The 16,123-nt window shown below is 44.5% G+C and overlaps 4 protein-coding genes and 1 non-coding gene across 5 annotated transcripts; 3 read left to right on the forward strand and 2 right to left on the reverse strand.

Moving 5' to 3' along the window:
• Window positions 1-480: 480 nt before the first annotated feature.
• Window positions 481-590, reverse strand: VFPPC_17272. Its single transcript has one exon. It is a non-coding gene; the product is annotated as a tRNA-Met (tRNA).
• Window positions 591-927: 337 nt separating this feature from the next.
• VFPPC_04143 (acetylornithine aminotransferase) lies at window positions 928-2,289 on the reverse strand (the record flags this gene model as incomplete). Its single annotated transcript, XM_018283543.1, has 3 exons — window positions 928-1,429; window positions 1,504-2,096; window positions 2,152-2,289. The coding sequence occupies 3 exons, from the start codon at window positions 2,287-2,289 to the stop codon at window positions 928-930; spliced, it is 1,233 nt and encodes a 410-aa protein (XP_018144649.1).
• A 1,495-nt stretch (window positions 2,290-3,784) lies between these two features.
• On the forward strand, window positions 3,785-4,906 carry VFPPC_04145 (fungal specific transcription factor domain-containing protein; the record flags this gene model as incomplete). The annotated part of the gene is made up of 3 exons (XM_022428384.1): window positions 3,785-3,868; window positions 4,137-4,819; window positions 4,873-4,906. The coding sequence occupies 3 exons, from the start codon at window positions 3,785-3,787 to the stop codon at window positions 4,904-4,906; spliced, it is 801 nt and encodes a 266-aa protein (XP_022284449.1).
• A 5,516-nt stretch (window positions 4,907-10,422) lies between these two features.
• On the forward strand, window positions 10,423-11,907 carry VFPPC_04146 (flavin-binding monooxygenase; the record flags this gene model as incomplete). The annotated part of the gene is made up of 1 exon (XM_018283546.1): window positions 10,423-11,907. The coding sequence occupies one exon, from the start codon at window positions 10,423-10,425 to the stop codon at window positions 11,905-11,907; it is 1,485 nt and encodes a 494-aa protein (XP_018144652.1).
• Window positions 11,908-12,802: 895 nt separating this feature from the next.
• VFPPC_04147 (fungal zn(2)-Cys(6) binuclear cluster domain-containing protein) lies at window positions 12,803-14,989 on the forward strand (the record flags this gene model as incomplete). The annotated part of the gene is made up of 1 exon (XM_018283547.1): window positions 12,803-14,989. The coding sequence occupies one exon, from the start codon at window positions 12,803-12,805 to the stop codon at window positions 14,987-14,989; it is 2,187 nt and encodes a 728-aa protein (XP_018144653.1).
• Between the last annotated feature and the right edge of the window lie 1,134 nt (window positions 14,990-16,123).

A 16,123-nucleotide genomic window follows, 5' to 3' on the forward strand; every position in this document is an offset into this window, starting at 1 on the left:
ATTCAAACATTTATGTCGGTTCACAGTGAATCTGAAGTCAGTGTAGCGTGTTTGACTGCTTTAAAGAGCTGAGAACGCCTTTGTGAATGCAGCAAGAGGGAGGTTAAAAATGACCAGTGTTCGCAAAGCTCCTGACGAAGGGGCGAAGACGATCACACAAGACATGACCGGTTAACCGAAACTGAAATTACATCAATTCCTTAACAAAGGAATCAAGAGGATATTCCTGATAAACTGAATGCTGGTTCTCATTTTCACACCCCTCGTTTTGTTGAACAGCACCGCCACCCAATACTTGCATCCACGAGATGGTTTTACAAGATAAGCAGGACAAGCCAATACAATGGATGAAGCACTGAAAACTAAAAGGAAAAAAAAAAAAAATTAAAATAAAAACAATTCCACGCAGAGAATCGCTCGTCAAAAAGAATGGCAGATAAATGCACGGTTAGTGCAGGCAAAAATGGCAAAAAAAAAACTTGTCCTCAGCGAGACTCGAACTCGCGACCTTTGGATGGCCCAGATTATTCATCTGATCATAAACAAGAATTTATGAGACCAACGCGCTAAACCAACTGCGCCATGAAGACTGCGCTGTTGAACGAGTGGAGTCTTATTTGGCTTTATACGGGAAGACAAATGTGGGACTTTGGATAATTGAGTTGCTAGTGGTGCGAGGATGCGCACGATTATGGATTGAGATTCTTGCACGTGTGAAGTGAATTTGAGGGGTGTCATGGCTTGTAAATTGTGTTGTTGGGTGTTTTGTGTGCTTCAAGTTCAGGGGATGCAGCGCAACTCAAATGACATTTGACTGTATGTCTGCCTTGAACCATTGAACTGAAAGCGCTCTTGTACATTACATTCTCTGGTATTCATTGGAATACAAGTCTTCATGACATAATAAGGCATTTCTCGACTGTATGGCTAACATGGGAAGCGTTCTCCAGCTATGCCATCATACTGATCAATCTCATCCAGTGCCTCCAAAATAATGGCAGCCCCCGCCTCCAATTCCTCGACTGTCAGAGTCATCGGGAAGCTAAGTCGAAGGCCATCCGGCCGCGGATAGGTAAATAATCCTTTGTGCATACATAATGCCGCAAGTCGTGACACATTCGTATCCTTCAAGAACAAGTTTGAGTCCGCGCCTATGGATGCAACATAGTTCACCTTGGGATGGTTCCAGCTCTCCACGATGGCTCTCCACCGTTTACCCAATTCCATTGCCCGATCCATCAAGTTCTCGTTGTCAATCATCTCAAAAGTTGCTTCGGCTGCAGCAACTGCCAGCGGTGTTGACGCATAACTAGATGCCATCTGGTACGGTCCCACGAGGGACATCACATTTGCAACACCAAGGACAAACGACTGAGGATAAAGCCCACCTGTGATGGACTTTCCCATAGTCACAATATCGGCTTGCAGTCTTCACCCAGGTAATAGTGACAAAGAAATTTCCCAGTCTTGCCAGCACCCTGCCGTGTTTCATCCGCTACAAACAGCACGTTGTGCTTCTTGCAAAGGTCATACACGCCCCTGGCGTAGATAACCTCCTCTTCCACAGTTCGAGACGTCCCGTGAAGGCACTCCATAATGACTGCTGCTACTCGTTGGTGTTCCTGCTCCAGGCACCGCTTCATCGCGTCTAGATCTAGGTATGCGAGACTCTCCCCAGTAGAGGGATTCACATTCATTGCAGTTTTGCTATTCAATCCGTATTCTGACCTCGAAGGTCCTGGATCCATCAGACTCCAGACCCCAGACCCGAGGCCGTGGTATGAGCTCCCAACCCCTAGAATGACGCAGTTTTCTGCATTTATGCCCTTCGACTGGATGCCCCATTTACGCGCAATTTTGCAAGCAGTGTCCACGGCTTCAGTGCCAGATGTCATTGCAATGATTTTGTCGTACCCGAATCTGCGACACATCATTTCGGCGAATGGCGGCCACGATGCATTGTGGCCAGCGAGATTGATCATGCTTGCTTTGTGCATTTGCTTGGTCATTCTTTCAACGATGTAGGGTGGGCTGTGTCCAAGGTTTGAGGCACTGAACATGGAGATGAAGTCGATGTACTCTTTTCCATCTACATCCTGGTTCAGAAGTTAGTCGCAACTCCAAGATATGTTGAGGGTGGGTTGACTTTACCCAGAGTTTGCTGCCTTGTGCCCTTTCGAACATTGCTGGGACTGGTTGGAATCCGCCCGCCGAGTAACTCATTTCTTGGTCGAGCAGATGACTTGTTTTTTGAGATAGTGTTAAGGACTTCATCGTATTGGAACCCATTGTGCTCTTGACGTATATGGATGTTGTGCTTGTTGCAGAGCCTGTGTTGCAGGGTTGAAGACACAGTTATGTATTGTAGCTGTGAACCATGCAGTTATGGACAAAATATCACAAACTAGCTACAGTACTGTTTGCATAGATCTAGTGCTTCTGAATTAAGTTCTCTGAATGGGCAGATGACTCTTTATAATTGAGGCGCGGAGACTACGAGCGGCGGTAGGTTAGGGATGGATGAGCCGCAATGCTAGAAGGAAGAGAAAAGTAAAGGCCACTGTTCCCGTTCACACGGGCAAATGGGGGCATTGGGGTGATGACACACGAAACAAATTGCTGTGCAGTCTTCATGATTTCTCTCAGTGTGTCACACCAGCACTTTGCGCCGACTCCAATTCATCCCCGCAAATCCACTTGCATCCAAGAGCCAGGTTTCTCAATGTTGGTGCTTCTTGTTTTGGATGGCAGGCTGCCATAATCTAGCCGCGATATCTATCCGCACTCTCCCCTCCCACCACAACACCCCGCGACAACGCGGCGCTGAGGCATCACGAGAGGTTGATTCTGCGAAAGTGCGGCTGTGGGAAAGGTCAACATCTTTCCTAGACACTGGTCGAGGAGAATAAAACTTGGAAACAGCCATCACCCTTATCCTCAACTCATTCTAATACATCTAGCCGCGCAAAGACTTCGGCCCGAGGAGGATTGCCGACTTGGGAAGTGAATGCCGACTGCCGAGATTTTGCTCCACAATCCGGACCTCCACCTTCGGCCGCAACACCTCCATGTTTACGGCCCAGGTCATGATTCCATCTTTGTTTTCTGCATCTCATTCATACGTCCAGGAGCTTATGCTGAATCATCGGGAAGCAAGAATGGAAGTTCCTGCAGGGGCATTGAAACAACACACGGCTGTGCTGAGCCGAACTTCCAGCCGAAGCATGACCTCAACCTACTCCGCGGAGCCCGTCTTTGAGTCATCGCATCGCAAGCCATATGATTACACCAAGTTGCGACCTCGTTACCATCGATCTAGAACGAGGTGTTTATCTTGCCGCTGTCGCAAGAAGAAATGCGACAATGCCAAGCCCGAGTGGATAGGCTGCTGTCGAAATGGTTCGACATGTAGGTGGCCGAGTGCCTCTCATGTTGCCGCTACCACCCCAGATCGGTTAGGAAGTTACCAAAGGCCAGCATTGCGAACCTCCAAATCTGAGCACGGTCTAAGGCATTGATTGAAGACGGCCCACCTGCTGTGCCATCCAACACCCCTTCGGTTCCGCATGGTGTTACCACTCAGTCCCCATGTACAGTGGGGGGTCAGAAGTATTTGAACAAACAAAGGTATCGCATATCGTGTTGTGGGCTACGGCGTATTGATCTGTATTAGTGTATGCTTGGACATGTTCAAATACCTTTGACCACAGACTGTACATCATCATCGACATCCTTCTTGATCCTTAGGCATTATGTGGAGCATACAGCAAGTCTACTTGCCACAATGCCTCTCGCGAAAAACCCTTTCATTACTGTCATCATGCCACTAGCATACACGGATCACCTCTTCATGAGTAGCATCCTTGCCGTAAGCGGAGCGCACCTGGCTTGCTAGCATGCTTCTGTCAAGTCTTTAGCGAGCTCAAGCTCACATTCTGCATTAACTGAAGCCGCCGTAGGACATTATGCGAAAGTAATTGCCGGGATCCGCGCTGAACTGGCTAATTTGGGCTTGCAAGATGCACCAGCATCACTTACACTATTCTTAATCTTGATTAGGGTAGCGCATTATGAGGCTTGTGGGACGGACCCCTTCTAATGCCTCCCGAGTACTGTTTACTGACGAGGAACCGTAGGCAATAGCAGGAAATACTACCGGTATGCTGCGTCAACATATTCGCGCTGCTCGAGAGTTCATCTCACACCTCCTCTTGCGGCCTAAAGATGTTGGCGTAGACGCTGAGAGCCTCGACCTTGGCCTTGAGCTATATGTATACATACACATGGTTAATCCCTTTACCTCATATGGACCTGATTCGACAAGGAATGCCCTCGATGTTCCATTGGTCACCATACTCGACAACCTACAGACTTGCTGCATTTTCGAACGCATGTTTGATGGTTGCTACTCGCTCTTTGAGTTTATACCACAAGTTGATGAACTTGCAAAATACCGTCTAAGAGAAGAGTATCTGTTTCCGGGAGATTCGTCAGCCAGTGAAGTGCTTGTCGAGAGATTCTGTGAGTTACAGCAACGCATTGAAGGCTGGAATCTCAAGCCACCGCGGTCGGCAACACAGAGCGAGTGGGATACAATGTTTGTGGCGTCTGAGGCTACTCGATCCTCGTTGCTTATATACCTACAGACTGCTTTGCCCGAATTAGTAGTCCGAAGAAAAGAGCCTCAGGAAACTATCCAAGAGCACGTAGATAGAGCTTTACGGCTGATAAACGCGACCGTGAACTCTAGATATATGACACTGACGTTTTGGCCAACGCTTGTTGTGGGGTCGTGTGTGGTTCAGGATGCTCAGAAGAAGTATGTGATAACATCTAATATAACTCTTAAGTCTGATAACCTTGTGTTATAAGTTTCAAATCGCAACGTTCTCCCGAGCACAGGTAAATTTGTGGGATTACATCACACCACCCTTATATTCTAGTGTAGCAGATACAAATGCAAGTCGATTTCCTATGCACTACTAACTGCCCTTAACGCAATGCTAAAACCTCTAACTGCATTCTGCGTGTCCCCCTCGCCAAGTACATTTATTCATGTCTGCAGTACACTAGGAAAATAAACTAGTTAGCATTTTGTAACTTTAAAATATATAGTTACTTATCTATTAACTTACAGGCGCATAATCACCACAAGTAATTTTCTTTAACTTGCCCCCTTTCTTTAACTTGCCCTCGAAAATATAACAGGTACCATATTTATCGTCCTTTGTAGGGAGAATGCATGTCTAGCGAAGCACAAGTTAGTTAGTTTATTGCTTAGCATTCTGTATTCCCTTGCTTAATATTACGAACCCATCTGCGGCCTGTGATATTCGTTTGATCAGCCAATAGGACGGTAGCAAGAATTGCGATTAACTTCATTTTTTGTAAGATATATATATATGTAGAAATTTAGTTCTTTTAGCTTAATAATTGTCTAGGGGAAGAAAGAGAATAATAATATAAAAAGAGCAAAAAACTAGGTTATTAGTTGTCTTTTAATATATACTTCTACCTTTATAAATAGCACGTAATATAAGAGCAAGCTATTATTTATATTATCTATTAATAGCAGAGGTAGTAAGCTATAAAGTAGCCTAGTAAGACATTAAGGCTTTACGAGTTAGCAAACACGTTTAATTAGAATTATTTATAGAGTAACTTAGGGAATAATAGATAGTTATTTTATATAATAGATAACAGATTAGCCTAAAGTTTATAGGCAGTTAAAAAGTATCTAAGCGCACACTAACACATTTTACTATGCCTAAGTATATAACGCAATATATAATAACTTTCGCTAGAGCATTGCTTGTATTGTATTTATTATAGTTTTTACGGTTTGCCTGTATTTGTATTGTGTTTTCTGTTGTATTGTATTATATTGTATTTATATTTTTACCTAACTAATGTATTGTATTGCATTAAATACAATACATTATAAAAATACAATACAATATAAAAGCCGGCGGCGCAGCTCAATCGCGAGGGCCGTTAAGATGAACTCAAAGTGAGCCCAAGGTGAGTCACACACAAACGGCTATCGTATTACGATCCCAGTTTACTGGCTGTGTAAAGGCCGCAGGATAGGCCAACTGGAAACGTCGCCCCACGCTAAGAAATAAATAGCGCGGGTAAAGGTTAGGCAACTATACCAATTAAGGGAGGATCACTCAGTAAACTAAGAATAAACAAGTGATCCTACGCGCAACTGGATTGTATAGATCACAGGGAGCATCATAATAAGCCAAGTAATCTATAGTAAGCTATACAGTATATAGGCACCCTAAATTTTCTCTTTCTTAGATAGCTCTTAGTCTTTAACTTTTAATATAATTATTACATATAATCCTAAGTAATACTTTAAGTAACTACACTAATTACTAGTTATAGTCTATAATCTATTACTAACATAATATCTAACCGCTTAGACTAACTGATATAATTATTTCTGCCAACATAAACCTCGCCTGGTTTACCCGTTGGGAACCCCACAGTAGTAAACCCAGAAGGGGTATTGTACGGTTCAGGAAAGTTGTACCATACAAGTCACGGTACAATTATTGCTGTACGGTATAGGTACGGTACAGAACCCAATTTGGTATAGGAAAAGTAGGGCATCTAGCTAATTAGAGAAAAGAGCTAACTTAGTCGCAGAAAACGGCAAAAAGGAAGGCAAGAAAACCGCACCTTCTAAAGGGAAGGAAAGGAAGAAAGAAAGGAAGGAAGGAAAAAAAGGTCAATTAGTTAATCCGGGAATTAAACTTGTAAGCTTACGGAATGGGAAAATTACAGTACGTTCTACATTACCACTATACTACGGAGTATCACGATTACAGCGCGCAATAGATGCTCTGTAATTCTACTATTATGTGGGCGGAATTGCTCACACCTGGTGGCTTGACAAGGGATAGGAAAAAGGGACTTGGTGTTTTCATTTGATCTTGTAGCTACCGCACAGATAAAAGGGAGGTTCTGCCCCCTCTAGCTAGACAACACACAATCAACAGACTTAACTGCGATTTTTCTTAACCAGAGCTATTTACTTGATGCATTTAATGCTTGTTTACTAAATCCCTTGTTAACTAAGAGCGCCTTCCTTTGCCACAGGTTGCACCTCACGGAGGTGCACCACCAAACGACATTAGGAAAGTCTTCCAGGAAGACTAAAGCAATTAAGGATTAAATACCATTTAATCTAAGCAAGCGGGAGACTTTTGACCACCCGGCCTAAAAGCGCCTTCCTTTGCTACGTGCTGCACCTCGCGGAGGTGCACCACCAAACGACATTGGGGAAGTCTTCCAGGAAGACTAAAGCAATTGAGGATTAAATACCATTTGATCTAGGCAATTGGAAGGATTCTGACTACTTGAACTAAAGGGAAGTGATAATCTAGACTGAATTGCTGACAAGTTGCGTGTAAGTGCGGTATTTTGCAGGGCGCTCTGAGCTCTTGGGTGTGTTCGTTTTGGGCCAACAAACTATATAAACCTCCCTTAAGCTCCCTATCCCAATTAGGGAATGCCTGTACTAATTAGCAGGCTTTGTACTGTGCCGCAGTCTCTGTACCATACGGTGGGCTCTATACCGTACCTGTACCACAAATCGACCTCTGCACCGTACTGGGACCGTAAAACGCCCCCCCTAATTTTTACTACTGCAGTCGTTACATATAGCGCACCGACCCTCTGCCGCCCCAACCACGCCCAGGCAGCCTCCTACAGCTGCAGGAGAACAATAAACGCGAGATATAGCCTACTATATATGCCCTGCCACCTATATGCTGCCACCGCAGTATTAGCAGAAAAGTAGCTCTTAAGGGACCTATTAGATAACCTGGGATATTACTAGCTATAAAGGCAATAACTTCTACGTAACAATAGAAGCCCTGCTTCTAGCTAGAAACTAGGCGCAGCTGTACTACTACTGTAGCGTAAGGGTTTTTCTTTCTATTATAGGTTTTCCCCTACAACTAAGCTAGAAGAAGTACTAGGTTATATAGCTTCAAATAGCTAACTAGGGTAAATAAATAAATAAATAATAATAATAATAATAATATAATATAAAAATACAATACAAAGATCAGAGCATTGCTTGTATTGTATTTATTGTATTTTTTGGGGGTTGCTTGTATTTTGTATTGTCTTTATTTTGTATTGTATTGTATTTGTATTTTTTACCTACTCTATGTATTGTATTGTATTTTGTATTGTATTAAATACAATACAATACAAAAATACAATACAAAAATACATTGTATTTTAATTAGAAAAAAGAAATACTAAAAAAATCCCTAGAAATTCTATTTTGTAACGGTCCAAGCGAGTATATTGACAACTGGCTAGAACGACTAGAACGAGTATCCAAAGCTAAGGAGAAAAGGAAAAGGAGAACAAGAAGGAAAGAGCTCGCAGGGCTCTTGTGGGCTTGTGAGCTTGCTTCTGCTAATCTCGCTTGTTGCTGGGGGTTACCAGCGACAAGGCTGGGGACGAAGGCGAGAGTGCAAGCCGAGCCACCATCGGGCTCAGCCCGTTACATATTTAGCTATAATAGTAGCTAAAAATAGCTAATAAATTAGTAATAGGGCTAGAAATAGCTATATTAGCTATAATTAGCTTCTAAAAACCTACTTTAAATTAGGCTATATTTTTGCATTACATGGAAATTAAACTTAGAACCTTAAGAAGTTACTATTAATAGTAACTACCTATAAATACAAAAATACAATATATTTAAATACAATACAATGTATTTTTTGCCTAGCCTATGTATTGTATTTTGTATTGTATTTAAATACAATACAATACAAATACAATACAAAAATACATTTTGTATTGTATTTTTTGGCAATGCTCTGACAAAGATACATTATATTCTAATTAGATAAACAAAATAGTATAAAAATTCCTATAAATTTTATTATAGCTATAATGGTGGCTAAAAATAGCTAATAAATTAGTAATAAGACTAGAAATAGCTATATTAACTATACTTAGCTTCTAAAAACCCACTTTAACATGGGCCGTTTTTTTGCTCTATTGTTATGGATTCGAGCGTAGTGCTCGGATCTTAAGGGAGAGGGTAGCAAGTGCGCTGACGGAGGGGCCCCTCTAAGAACCTGCCACGGGTTCCCACCAGAGCTTAGCTGGGTCCTATAAGGGCTCTCTACAAATCTCTCCCCCTCTTTCTCTCCTCTCTCTATGAGAAAAGTTACTACTAGTAACGCTAGCTCGCAATTGCCGCTAGGCTAGCCCCTTATATAATATTAGAAAAGATATTTATAAATTAGCACAATAGTACTAAGAGATTTAAAGAAGAAAGAAGATATATATACTTATAATAGAGCAGTAATAGTAAAGTTTCTAAGTATGTACTATTATAAGTAGAAATTATATACTAATTATACTTCTTTCCACTCTAATTTTCTGATGTATTTTATTGGAGTATTTTTAAAGCTAAGTAAATATTTAAAAATAGCTTAGAAATAGCTTAGAGTAAGTTAGAGCAAGCATATATAAGCTTCCTAAGCAGTAGGTAATTTGCGCCTAAGTTATTGTGGCTAAAAGCAGCGGTGCAACGCGTTGTGATTCCGGTTGTATAACACATCTGGAGACCAGTCGATTTCAGATGGGGCACCTAGCCGAGACTAGGGAGGCATTGCAATTGCTTTGGGAGGATGAGGACCCGAAGCCGTACGGGCCTTATGGATTTAATCTCATTGCTGAGAAGTATGGTTTGTATGTACCTATTTTGTGATAAAATTAGCTGTTCACGGTTTGGGCTAGGAAACAAAATTTGTGATCTGATTCGGCTACACGATGCTGGCTAGCCGCCATCTATGCCAATAGTCACGACCGATGCGTTTATCCGTGGCAGTGGCCAGAATGAAACTGTGACATAAGCCCGTCTAACGTCTACGTTTCGTGATGAGACTTCCCTCGGTAACTGGTGATTAGATATTCAAGGCAGTATGGTTATCTGAGTTGAGACGTGGACTGTTAAATTGCAGGAGCCCGCGGGTTACGCATACCGGATTGAGTCTGTCCAGTCACTTATCATGGCTTTCTGTATTGGTATCCGTGGTTGTTAGTTCAGCCACGTTCCGTAAGCCCGGCCCAATGAACGCAACAGCACGGCGATCGACTTCTCCTAATCTAGCCGCCGTGACGGCTATTCTCTCCAAATGCATCGGCAAAGTCCTTCCTGTCCGCAAAACACAATGATTGTTTGACTAATAGCTAGGCTTACGGATACAGCTAGCGTATTAGTGAGTGTATTGCAACAATGAGGCGAAAGCTCTGACTAGCATGATGGGAAGCTTTAAAACCTGAGTAACCGTTTCTAGCTCATTAGCTCCCATCCCGAAATTTTCTTATTTTGTAGTCGCAGCACTGATACGTCCGTCCTTCATATGCACCATCATGGCAAAAAGATCTTTTATAAGCTCATCAACTAATCTCGACTATGATGTGATCATAATTGGTGCCGGCATCTCCGGCATCAATGCTGCCTATCGATTACAAAACCAAGCTCCGCCAGGCACGACTTACATCATCCTCGAGGCACGAGACACCATCGGCGGTACCTGGGATTTATTTCGCTATCCAGGTATTAGATCTGACTCAGATATTTTCACTTTCGGATTTTCATGGAACCCATGGCCAAAGCAAGAGACCCTCGCCATGGGACCAGAAATCAAGCAGTACATGATTCAATCTGCCAAGGCGGCCGGGATCTACGAGAATATTCATTTCAAAAATAAGATGAGGTCGGCGAATTGGGTCTCACAAGATGGCTGCTGGGAGTTATCTGCCTGCATCAACGGGAATGAACGCACTGTGGTCTATCGAAGTCGTTTCATCTTTCTCGGTACTGGCTACTATGATTATGAACACCCACTCCAGGCACCTATACCGGGCATTGGCGACTTTCAAGGCAAGGTAATTCACCCGCAGTTCTGGCCCGAGGATTACGACTTCATTGATAAGAATATGGTTGTTATTGGCAGTGGAGCGACTGCAATATCTATTGTTCCTGCTGTTGCTGGCAAGACGAAACACGTCACGATGCTGCAACGGAGTCCGACATACATTTACCCGCTTTCTAATCGCCTCAAGTCTACCACTGTATTATTTCATATGTTCCCAAAGAGGGTCGCCGAAGGGGTAATCAGGATGCTTTGGATACTTGAAGGTTATGCGATGCTTGCTCTTTGTCGCAGCTTTCCCAATGCCAGCAGAAAGCACATTAGGTCTATCAACAAGAAACTGCTACCGCCTGACTTTCCAATAGACCCCCATTTCGAGCCGCGTTACAATCCGTGGCAACAGCGCCTCTGCGTCTCTATGGATGGTGATATATTTGCCGCAATACGATCGGGCAGAGCTAGCATCGTAACCGACGTTATTGAAACAGTCACCAAGGATAGCATTCGGCTAGCTTCTGGGGCCACATTACACCCTGATGTCATTGTAACCGCGACTGGGCTTAAAGTCAAATTTGGGGGTGGTATACAGTTCTCCGTTGACAACAAGCCTGTTGATCCAACTGAGAGCCTCGCCTGGAGAGCCTGCATGCTACAGGATATTCCAAACTTGATCTTTTCCTTCGGCTACGAGAACGCGTCTTGGACTCTTGGCGCAGACTGCGCCGCTCAACTTCTCACTCGTTTCATGTGGGAGCTTGACAAGCGCTCGCTTACGGCCGTGTCGCCGCATCTTAGGGAGGGAGATAAGAAGATGGAAGCTAGACCTTTGTTTAGTCTATCTGCGACGTATCTAAAGAATATCAAGGGTAGTCTTCCGATGGCAGGTACAGAGGGCCCTTGGAGACCAAGATCCCATTATGCGGCGGACTTTATTGCTGCCAAATGGGGAAGCCTTGAATCCGGTTTGCTTTGGGAGTAGATATGATTGTCCTGGTAGATTCATCGAGGGTGATGTAGGGTGTTTTATGTCCTTAGTATTCAAATTTTGCGGAACTGATAATACATTCCAACTTTTGTTTCAATTTGGCATTTCGCCCTTTTATCTGCAGCCCATTTTGGCCCCTCATAGATTGAATCTTTGATACTAGTATGGCCTAGAGGCATGTCCTGATTGTCAACTCTACTTGAGCATCCGGGCAGTTCTGTTGGAATTTAGCTGGGTCGATCGTTTCCGAGACTCTCAATAACTTTGTGAAGGAACCTACTTTTGAAGTAGGGCAGGACGCTTCAGGGTTCAACACACCGGCAAAGCCACACCGTTACTTGATCCGCACGATAAATTTACGGATATTGGGCAATTTGACCTGAGGCGAGGTCCCTAACAACTTCCAAGGATCTACACAAACACGTATTTTGACATCGAGAAATAATCTTGAGCATGAAATGCCGAGGTACGCAGCTCCCCACTCATACACCGTCCCTAGCGTCGTTTTGGCCAGTATGTGTCTGCAGGGCGAAATATACGGGACTCGGTGAAGCCTTCGGCAGTGATAAGGCGGAGTGGGTAGCGCGGCGGTTAGATAGTCGACTCCACGAATTTGCCCCGGGTTCTTCAGTCAGGTCCGAAATGTGCCTTTACGAAGCTTTCCCAAAAGGAAGTAGAGATGCTCTTTGCCATGTTGAGGCCAGACAGATCAAAATATCAATGGGGTTGGCCCCAGAGAGACAAGATCACTGGCTCTGAATAACTGTAGTTCAGTTACCCAAGTCTTTAAATCTTCCGCGCCGGCAATATTGGGAGTCCCAGGCTATCGGCTCATAAACCTGACACGCCTGCTCATATAAATTATATCATCAAGTCGAAAGACAAAGCCATGGTGCAAGACGTCCTTGATCTCTTGAATCAACCCCTACTGGACGAGCTGACAACTACCAACGATCAATTCAACCACATTACGCTGCGGAACGACCCAGAGCGCCAATACCAATCACCCGAATCTGAGTCCGACCTGCCGAGATATGCGGACTCCGTTAACTCGATATGTTCTCAACGTCAGGGGAATTGCCACCTTGACGCCGACAACTTCAACAGAAATATTCCAGCAGGCACAGGGGTAGGGAAGGATGCAGCAGCGCCAGAAAGCTATGTCCGTGGAGTTTTGAGAACAGGACCACTAAGGCGGCAGAATCACGCTTGCGACACCTGTAGGTCGTCAAAAAGAGCTTGTGACCTACCTGTTGATGGGACTGTCTTGCAAAAGCATGAAACTCGCCAGAGTTGTACGACGTGCAGAATACGAGGTGTTCCGTGCACCACCATATGGCTGTCTAAGAAGCGCTCACAGCGAGCCAAGAAGTGGGCACAGAATGCAGCACGAAACTCGGGTGTCAATGGGAGAAAGGCTGTCGAGTCCGTGGCTGTTGCTAACGACTGCCCTGTCCCAAAGTTTGGTACAAAGCAAAACGAATTGGCAACTACAGTACTGGCTGGTGCTCTTTGCGAAGAGCTCTGTCATGTATACATAAGCGTCTGGGATATACCAATCTCGCAATGTTTACTTCAAGGAAGCTTGCCACCTCAATATTCTCGAGGTATTAGCGCTTATGGTCCATTGTGCAGAGAACTTCGCGAGTCGGACCGTATTCCTCAAGGCAAAAGCTGGATCCTCACTCACTGGCCGTTGGAGGACTCCAATACTGCTTCACCCATGAAGATGGTAACAGATTCTCGCCCTCATCTATTTAACACCGCATACGTGCTTGATGTGTTCTTTTCTGAGTCAGGGCACAGTTCCCTCCCTCCAAATTTGAGATTGACGCGAGATAAAACTATCGACGACGCGTACAAATGGGCGGCCGTGGCAACAGCTGCCCAGTTTGTAGTGGGAGAGTCCGAGAAAACAAATGACCGCAGTGAGAGATCCCGCAAGAAGGCTCTTTTATCACAGAGTCGTGATGTCGCTGCCTGTGCATGGCATAAAGCTAGAGACGCTGCGTTCCGGAGCATTGCCGCTACCACATCATTTAGGCATGCTATAGCGCTCGTCATCTTTGGAATGATACCGACTTCGGGGAATTCGGCTCACGATGGGAGATTATACGAGCAGGACTCTGTTTATGCCCTTCGAGAGGGCTTGCAGCGCCTTTGCAATTTGTGTAAACGGGCACGACTACGTCTTGCCGCTACAGACACCACGAATAGAGCTCAAGATTCACCTCGCGATGAACGGAGTAGTAGCAGTCATGAGCTATTCCCAGGAGTGACTGAAAATTTAATCGAATTGCTTGGTGCAGTGGAATGGATGGTGTCCATGCTCAACTCTTTGGCCATCGTCACATCCAAGGGAAGTAATTGCCCTTTACCGATCGACAGGCAGCATACCGAAACTCCCTGGGAAGACAGTACCTGGTTGAATACCACGCCGATTAGTTGGCCATACGACCCAGAGATCGACCACTCAATTGTAACACGAGCTGAAGTACAGTCCACAACGGTCGCAATGTACCAAGACTTGGGATTTGACGAAGCCATGCTGCAGGCTGGTAGACAAACGACGTGCCTTGCTTTTCTTCTCTGGAAGCACGTGGCTCAATTTGTTCTGGCCACTAAAGAAATAGGAGATTCAACAAGGAGCTGCAACTTTGACACGCTTTGCCGGCATTACAAGACTATTGCCTCGCTGATTGCGCTTTGGAGTAGATCATTTGGCTCTGTCCCGCCTGGGACCAGTTTAGATCTAAAACAAACCAAATGCGGAAGAATGTTTGCATTCCATGCCAACACTGGCAATTTCGCGATTCTACTGTTCTACGAAGTGGCACGGGAGCTTGAAGACAGACTCTCTGCCTTGCCTCCTAATAGAGCAGGGGATGGTCTTACAAACGCTCTTCGATATGCTCGCACACGTCTTAAGAGCCAGCGACTCATGAGTGCAACAATGACTTCTATTATAATTTCAGGCTGCACTAGTGGCTCTGATCTCGAAGTTGGTTCTTCCACTCCACAGCTTAAGGGAGTACCACATATCCCGTACGTCTCCCATTCGACTCTGCGAGTTTAATCCATGTCTCTTTGGAGTATACGATTGACTAACTAGCGCAGTTTCCCTCGATGATAGTTCAACTGCATGGTCTTGCTGCCCAGGTATTCGCTGACGAGTTACGTACCGCCGACATGTATCCATGTGACGAGAAAGGAGCGAGGTACCTGGCGGAGAGTTTAGAAATATGTTTAAGTAGTGTGTACAGGTTACATAGATTGTGGTAGATCTCGAAATATAATCAAAAAAAAAACTAAGAGATGCGTCCTCAACCTTGGCATGAAGAATTACCTGTACTCTCGGGCGTTGCTCGCCTCAACTGGTTCCAACAACTTGTTCGGGCTCTTTCGGCGTTTCCATCCCTTATATGTGATTGGTATCGGTACTGGTACTTGATAAGCCAGCATGAGTAACAACAAGAAATTGATCCTAAGCCAGCATCATGGCATGTGATCAACGAAATGGCAACTCCGCATGCGACTGTTCCTCGATTGAAGCTCGTCATGAAACTCAGGGTTATGGATTGAAGCCACAGTTGAAGATGCTGGCTCATTACGTTCCGTTCTTTCCCGTAGTCTCATGCCGCAACCAAGTGCCTCAAGATTATATTCATGCTACTGCCGTCCTTTGCTTCGCTATCGTTGTGTGGCAAATATATGTTTCCTGTCGACCAGCCACCATATGAACACTCGCATCCATTGGCGGCGGTCACCTAGACGATTGAGTATCGAATCGCCCCTTAGCTTGTGTGAAATACCATTGATAGCTCCACTTAGTTGAGAAAATCTAATACTTTGCGGGGTAGATTGAGTTGAAAGCGATGTAAATTCGAGTGTTTGATCTTATCTAGCCGCGCAGGCGCGGTGGCGTACGATTTCTCCCCGCCTTTTATCAGAGCCTAGATTTACCCCGGATTCTCTGGTGCTCAGAAAGGAACACAGAGGAGTTGATTGGAGGTAACATTCTGAAGTGCTTAGACTATTGAATACCCGTGTTATATAAACATGTTGCAGGAATAAAAGATACATATAGGAAGACACATACCCAGAGATCAGAGTGCAATCAGTTCCTTGACCTCTCAAATGCGCTACTGTCTCTTCACTTAGCAAACTACTTCACTTCGCACTAATCTTCTCATTGACAATAATCCCTCCC

Source organism: Pochonia chlamydosporia, chromosome 3 (assembly GCF_001653235.2).
Source record: "Pochonia chlamydosporia 170 chromosome 3, whole genome shotgun sequence".
In the NCBI taxonomy this organism is placed as follows: domain Eukaryota; kingdom Fungi; phylum Ascomycota; class Sordariomycetes; order Hypocreales; family Clavicipitaceae; genus Pochonia; species Pochonia chlamydosporia.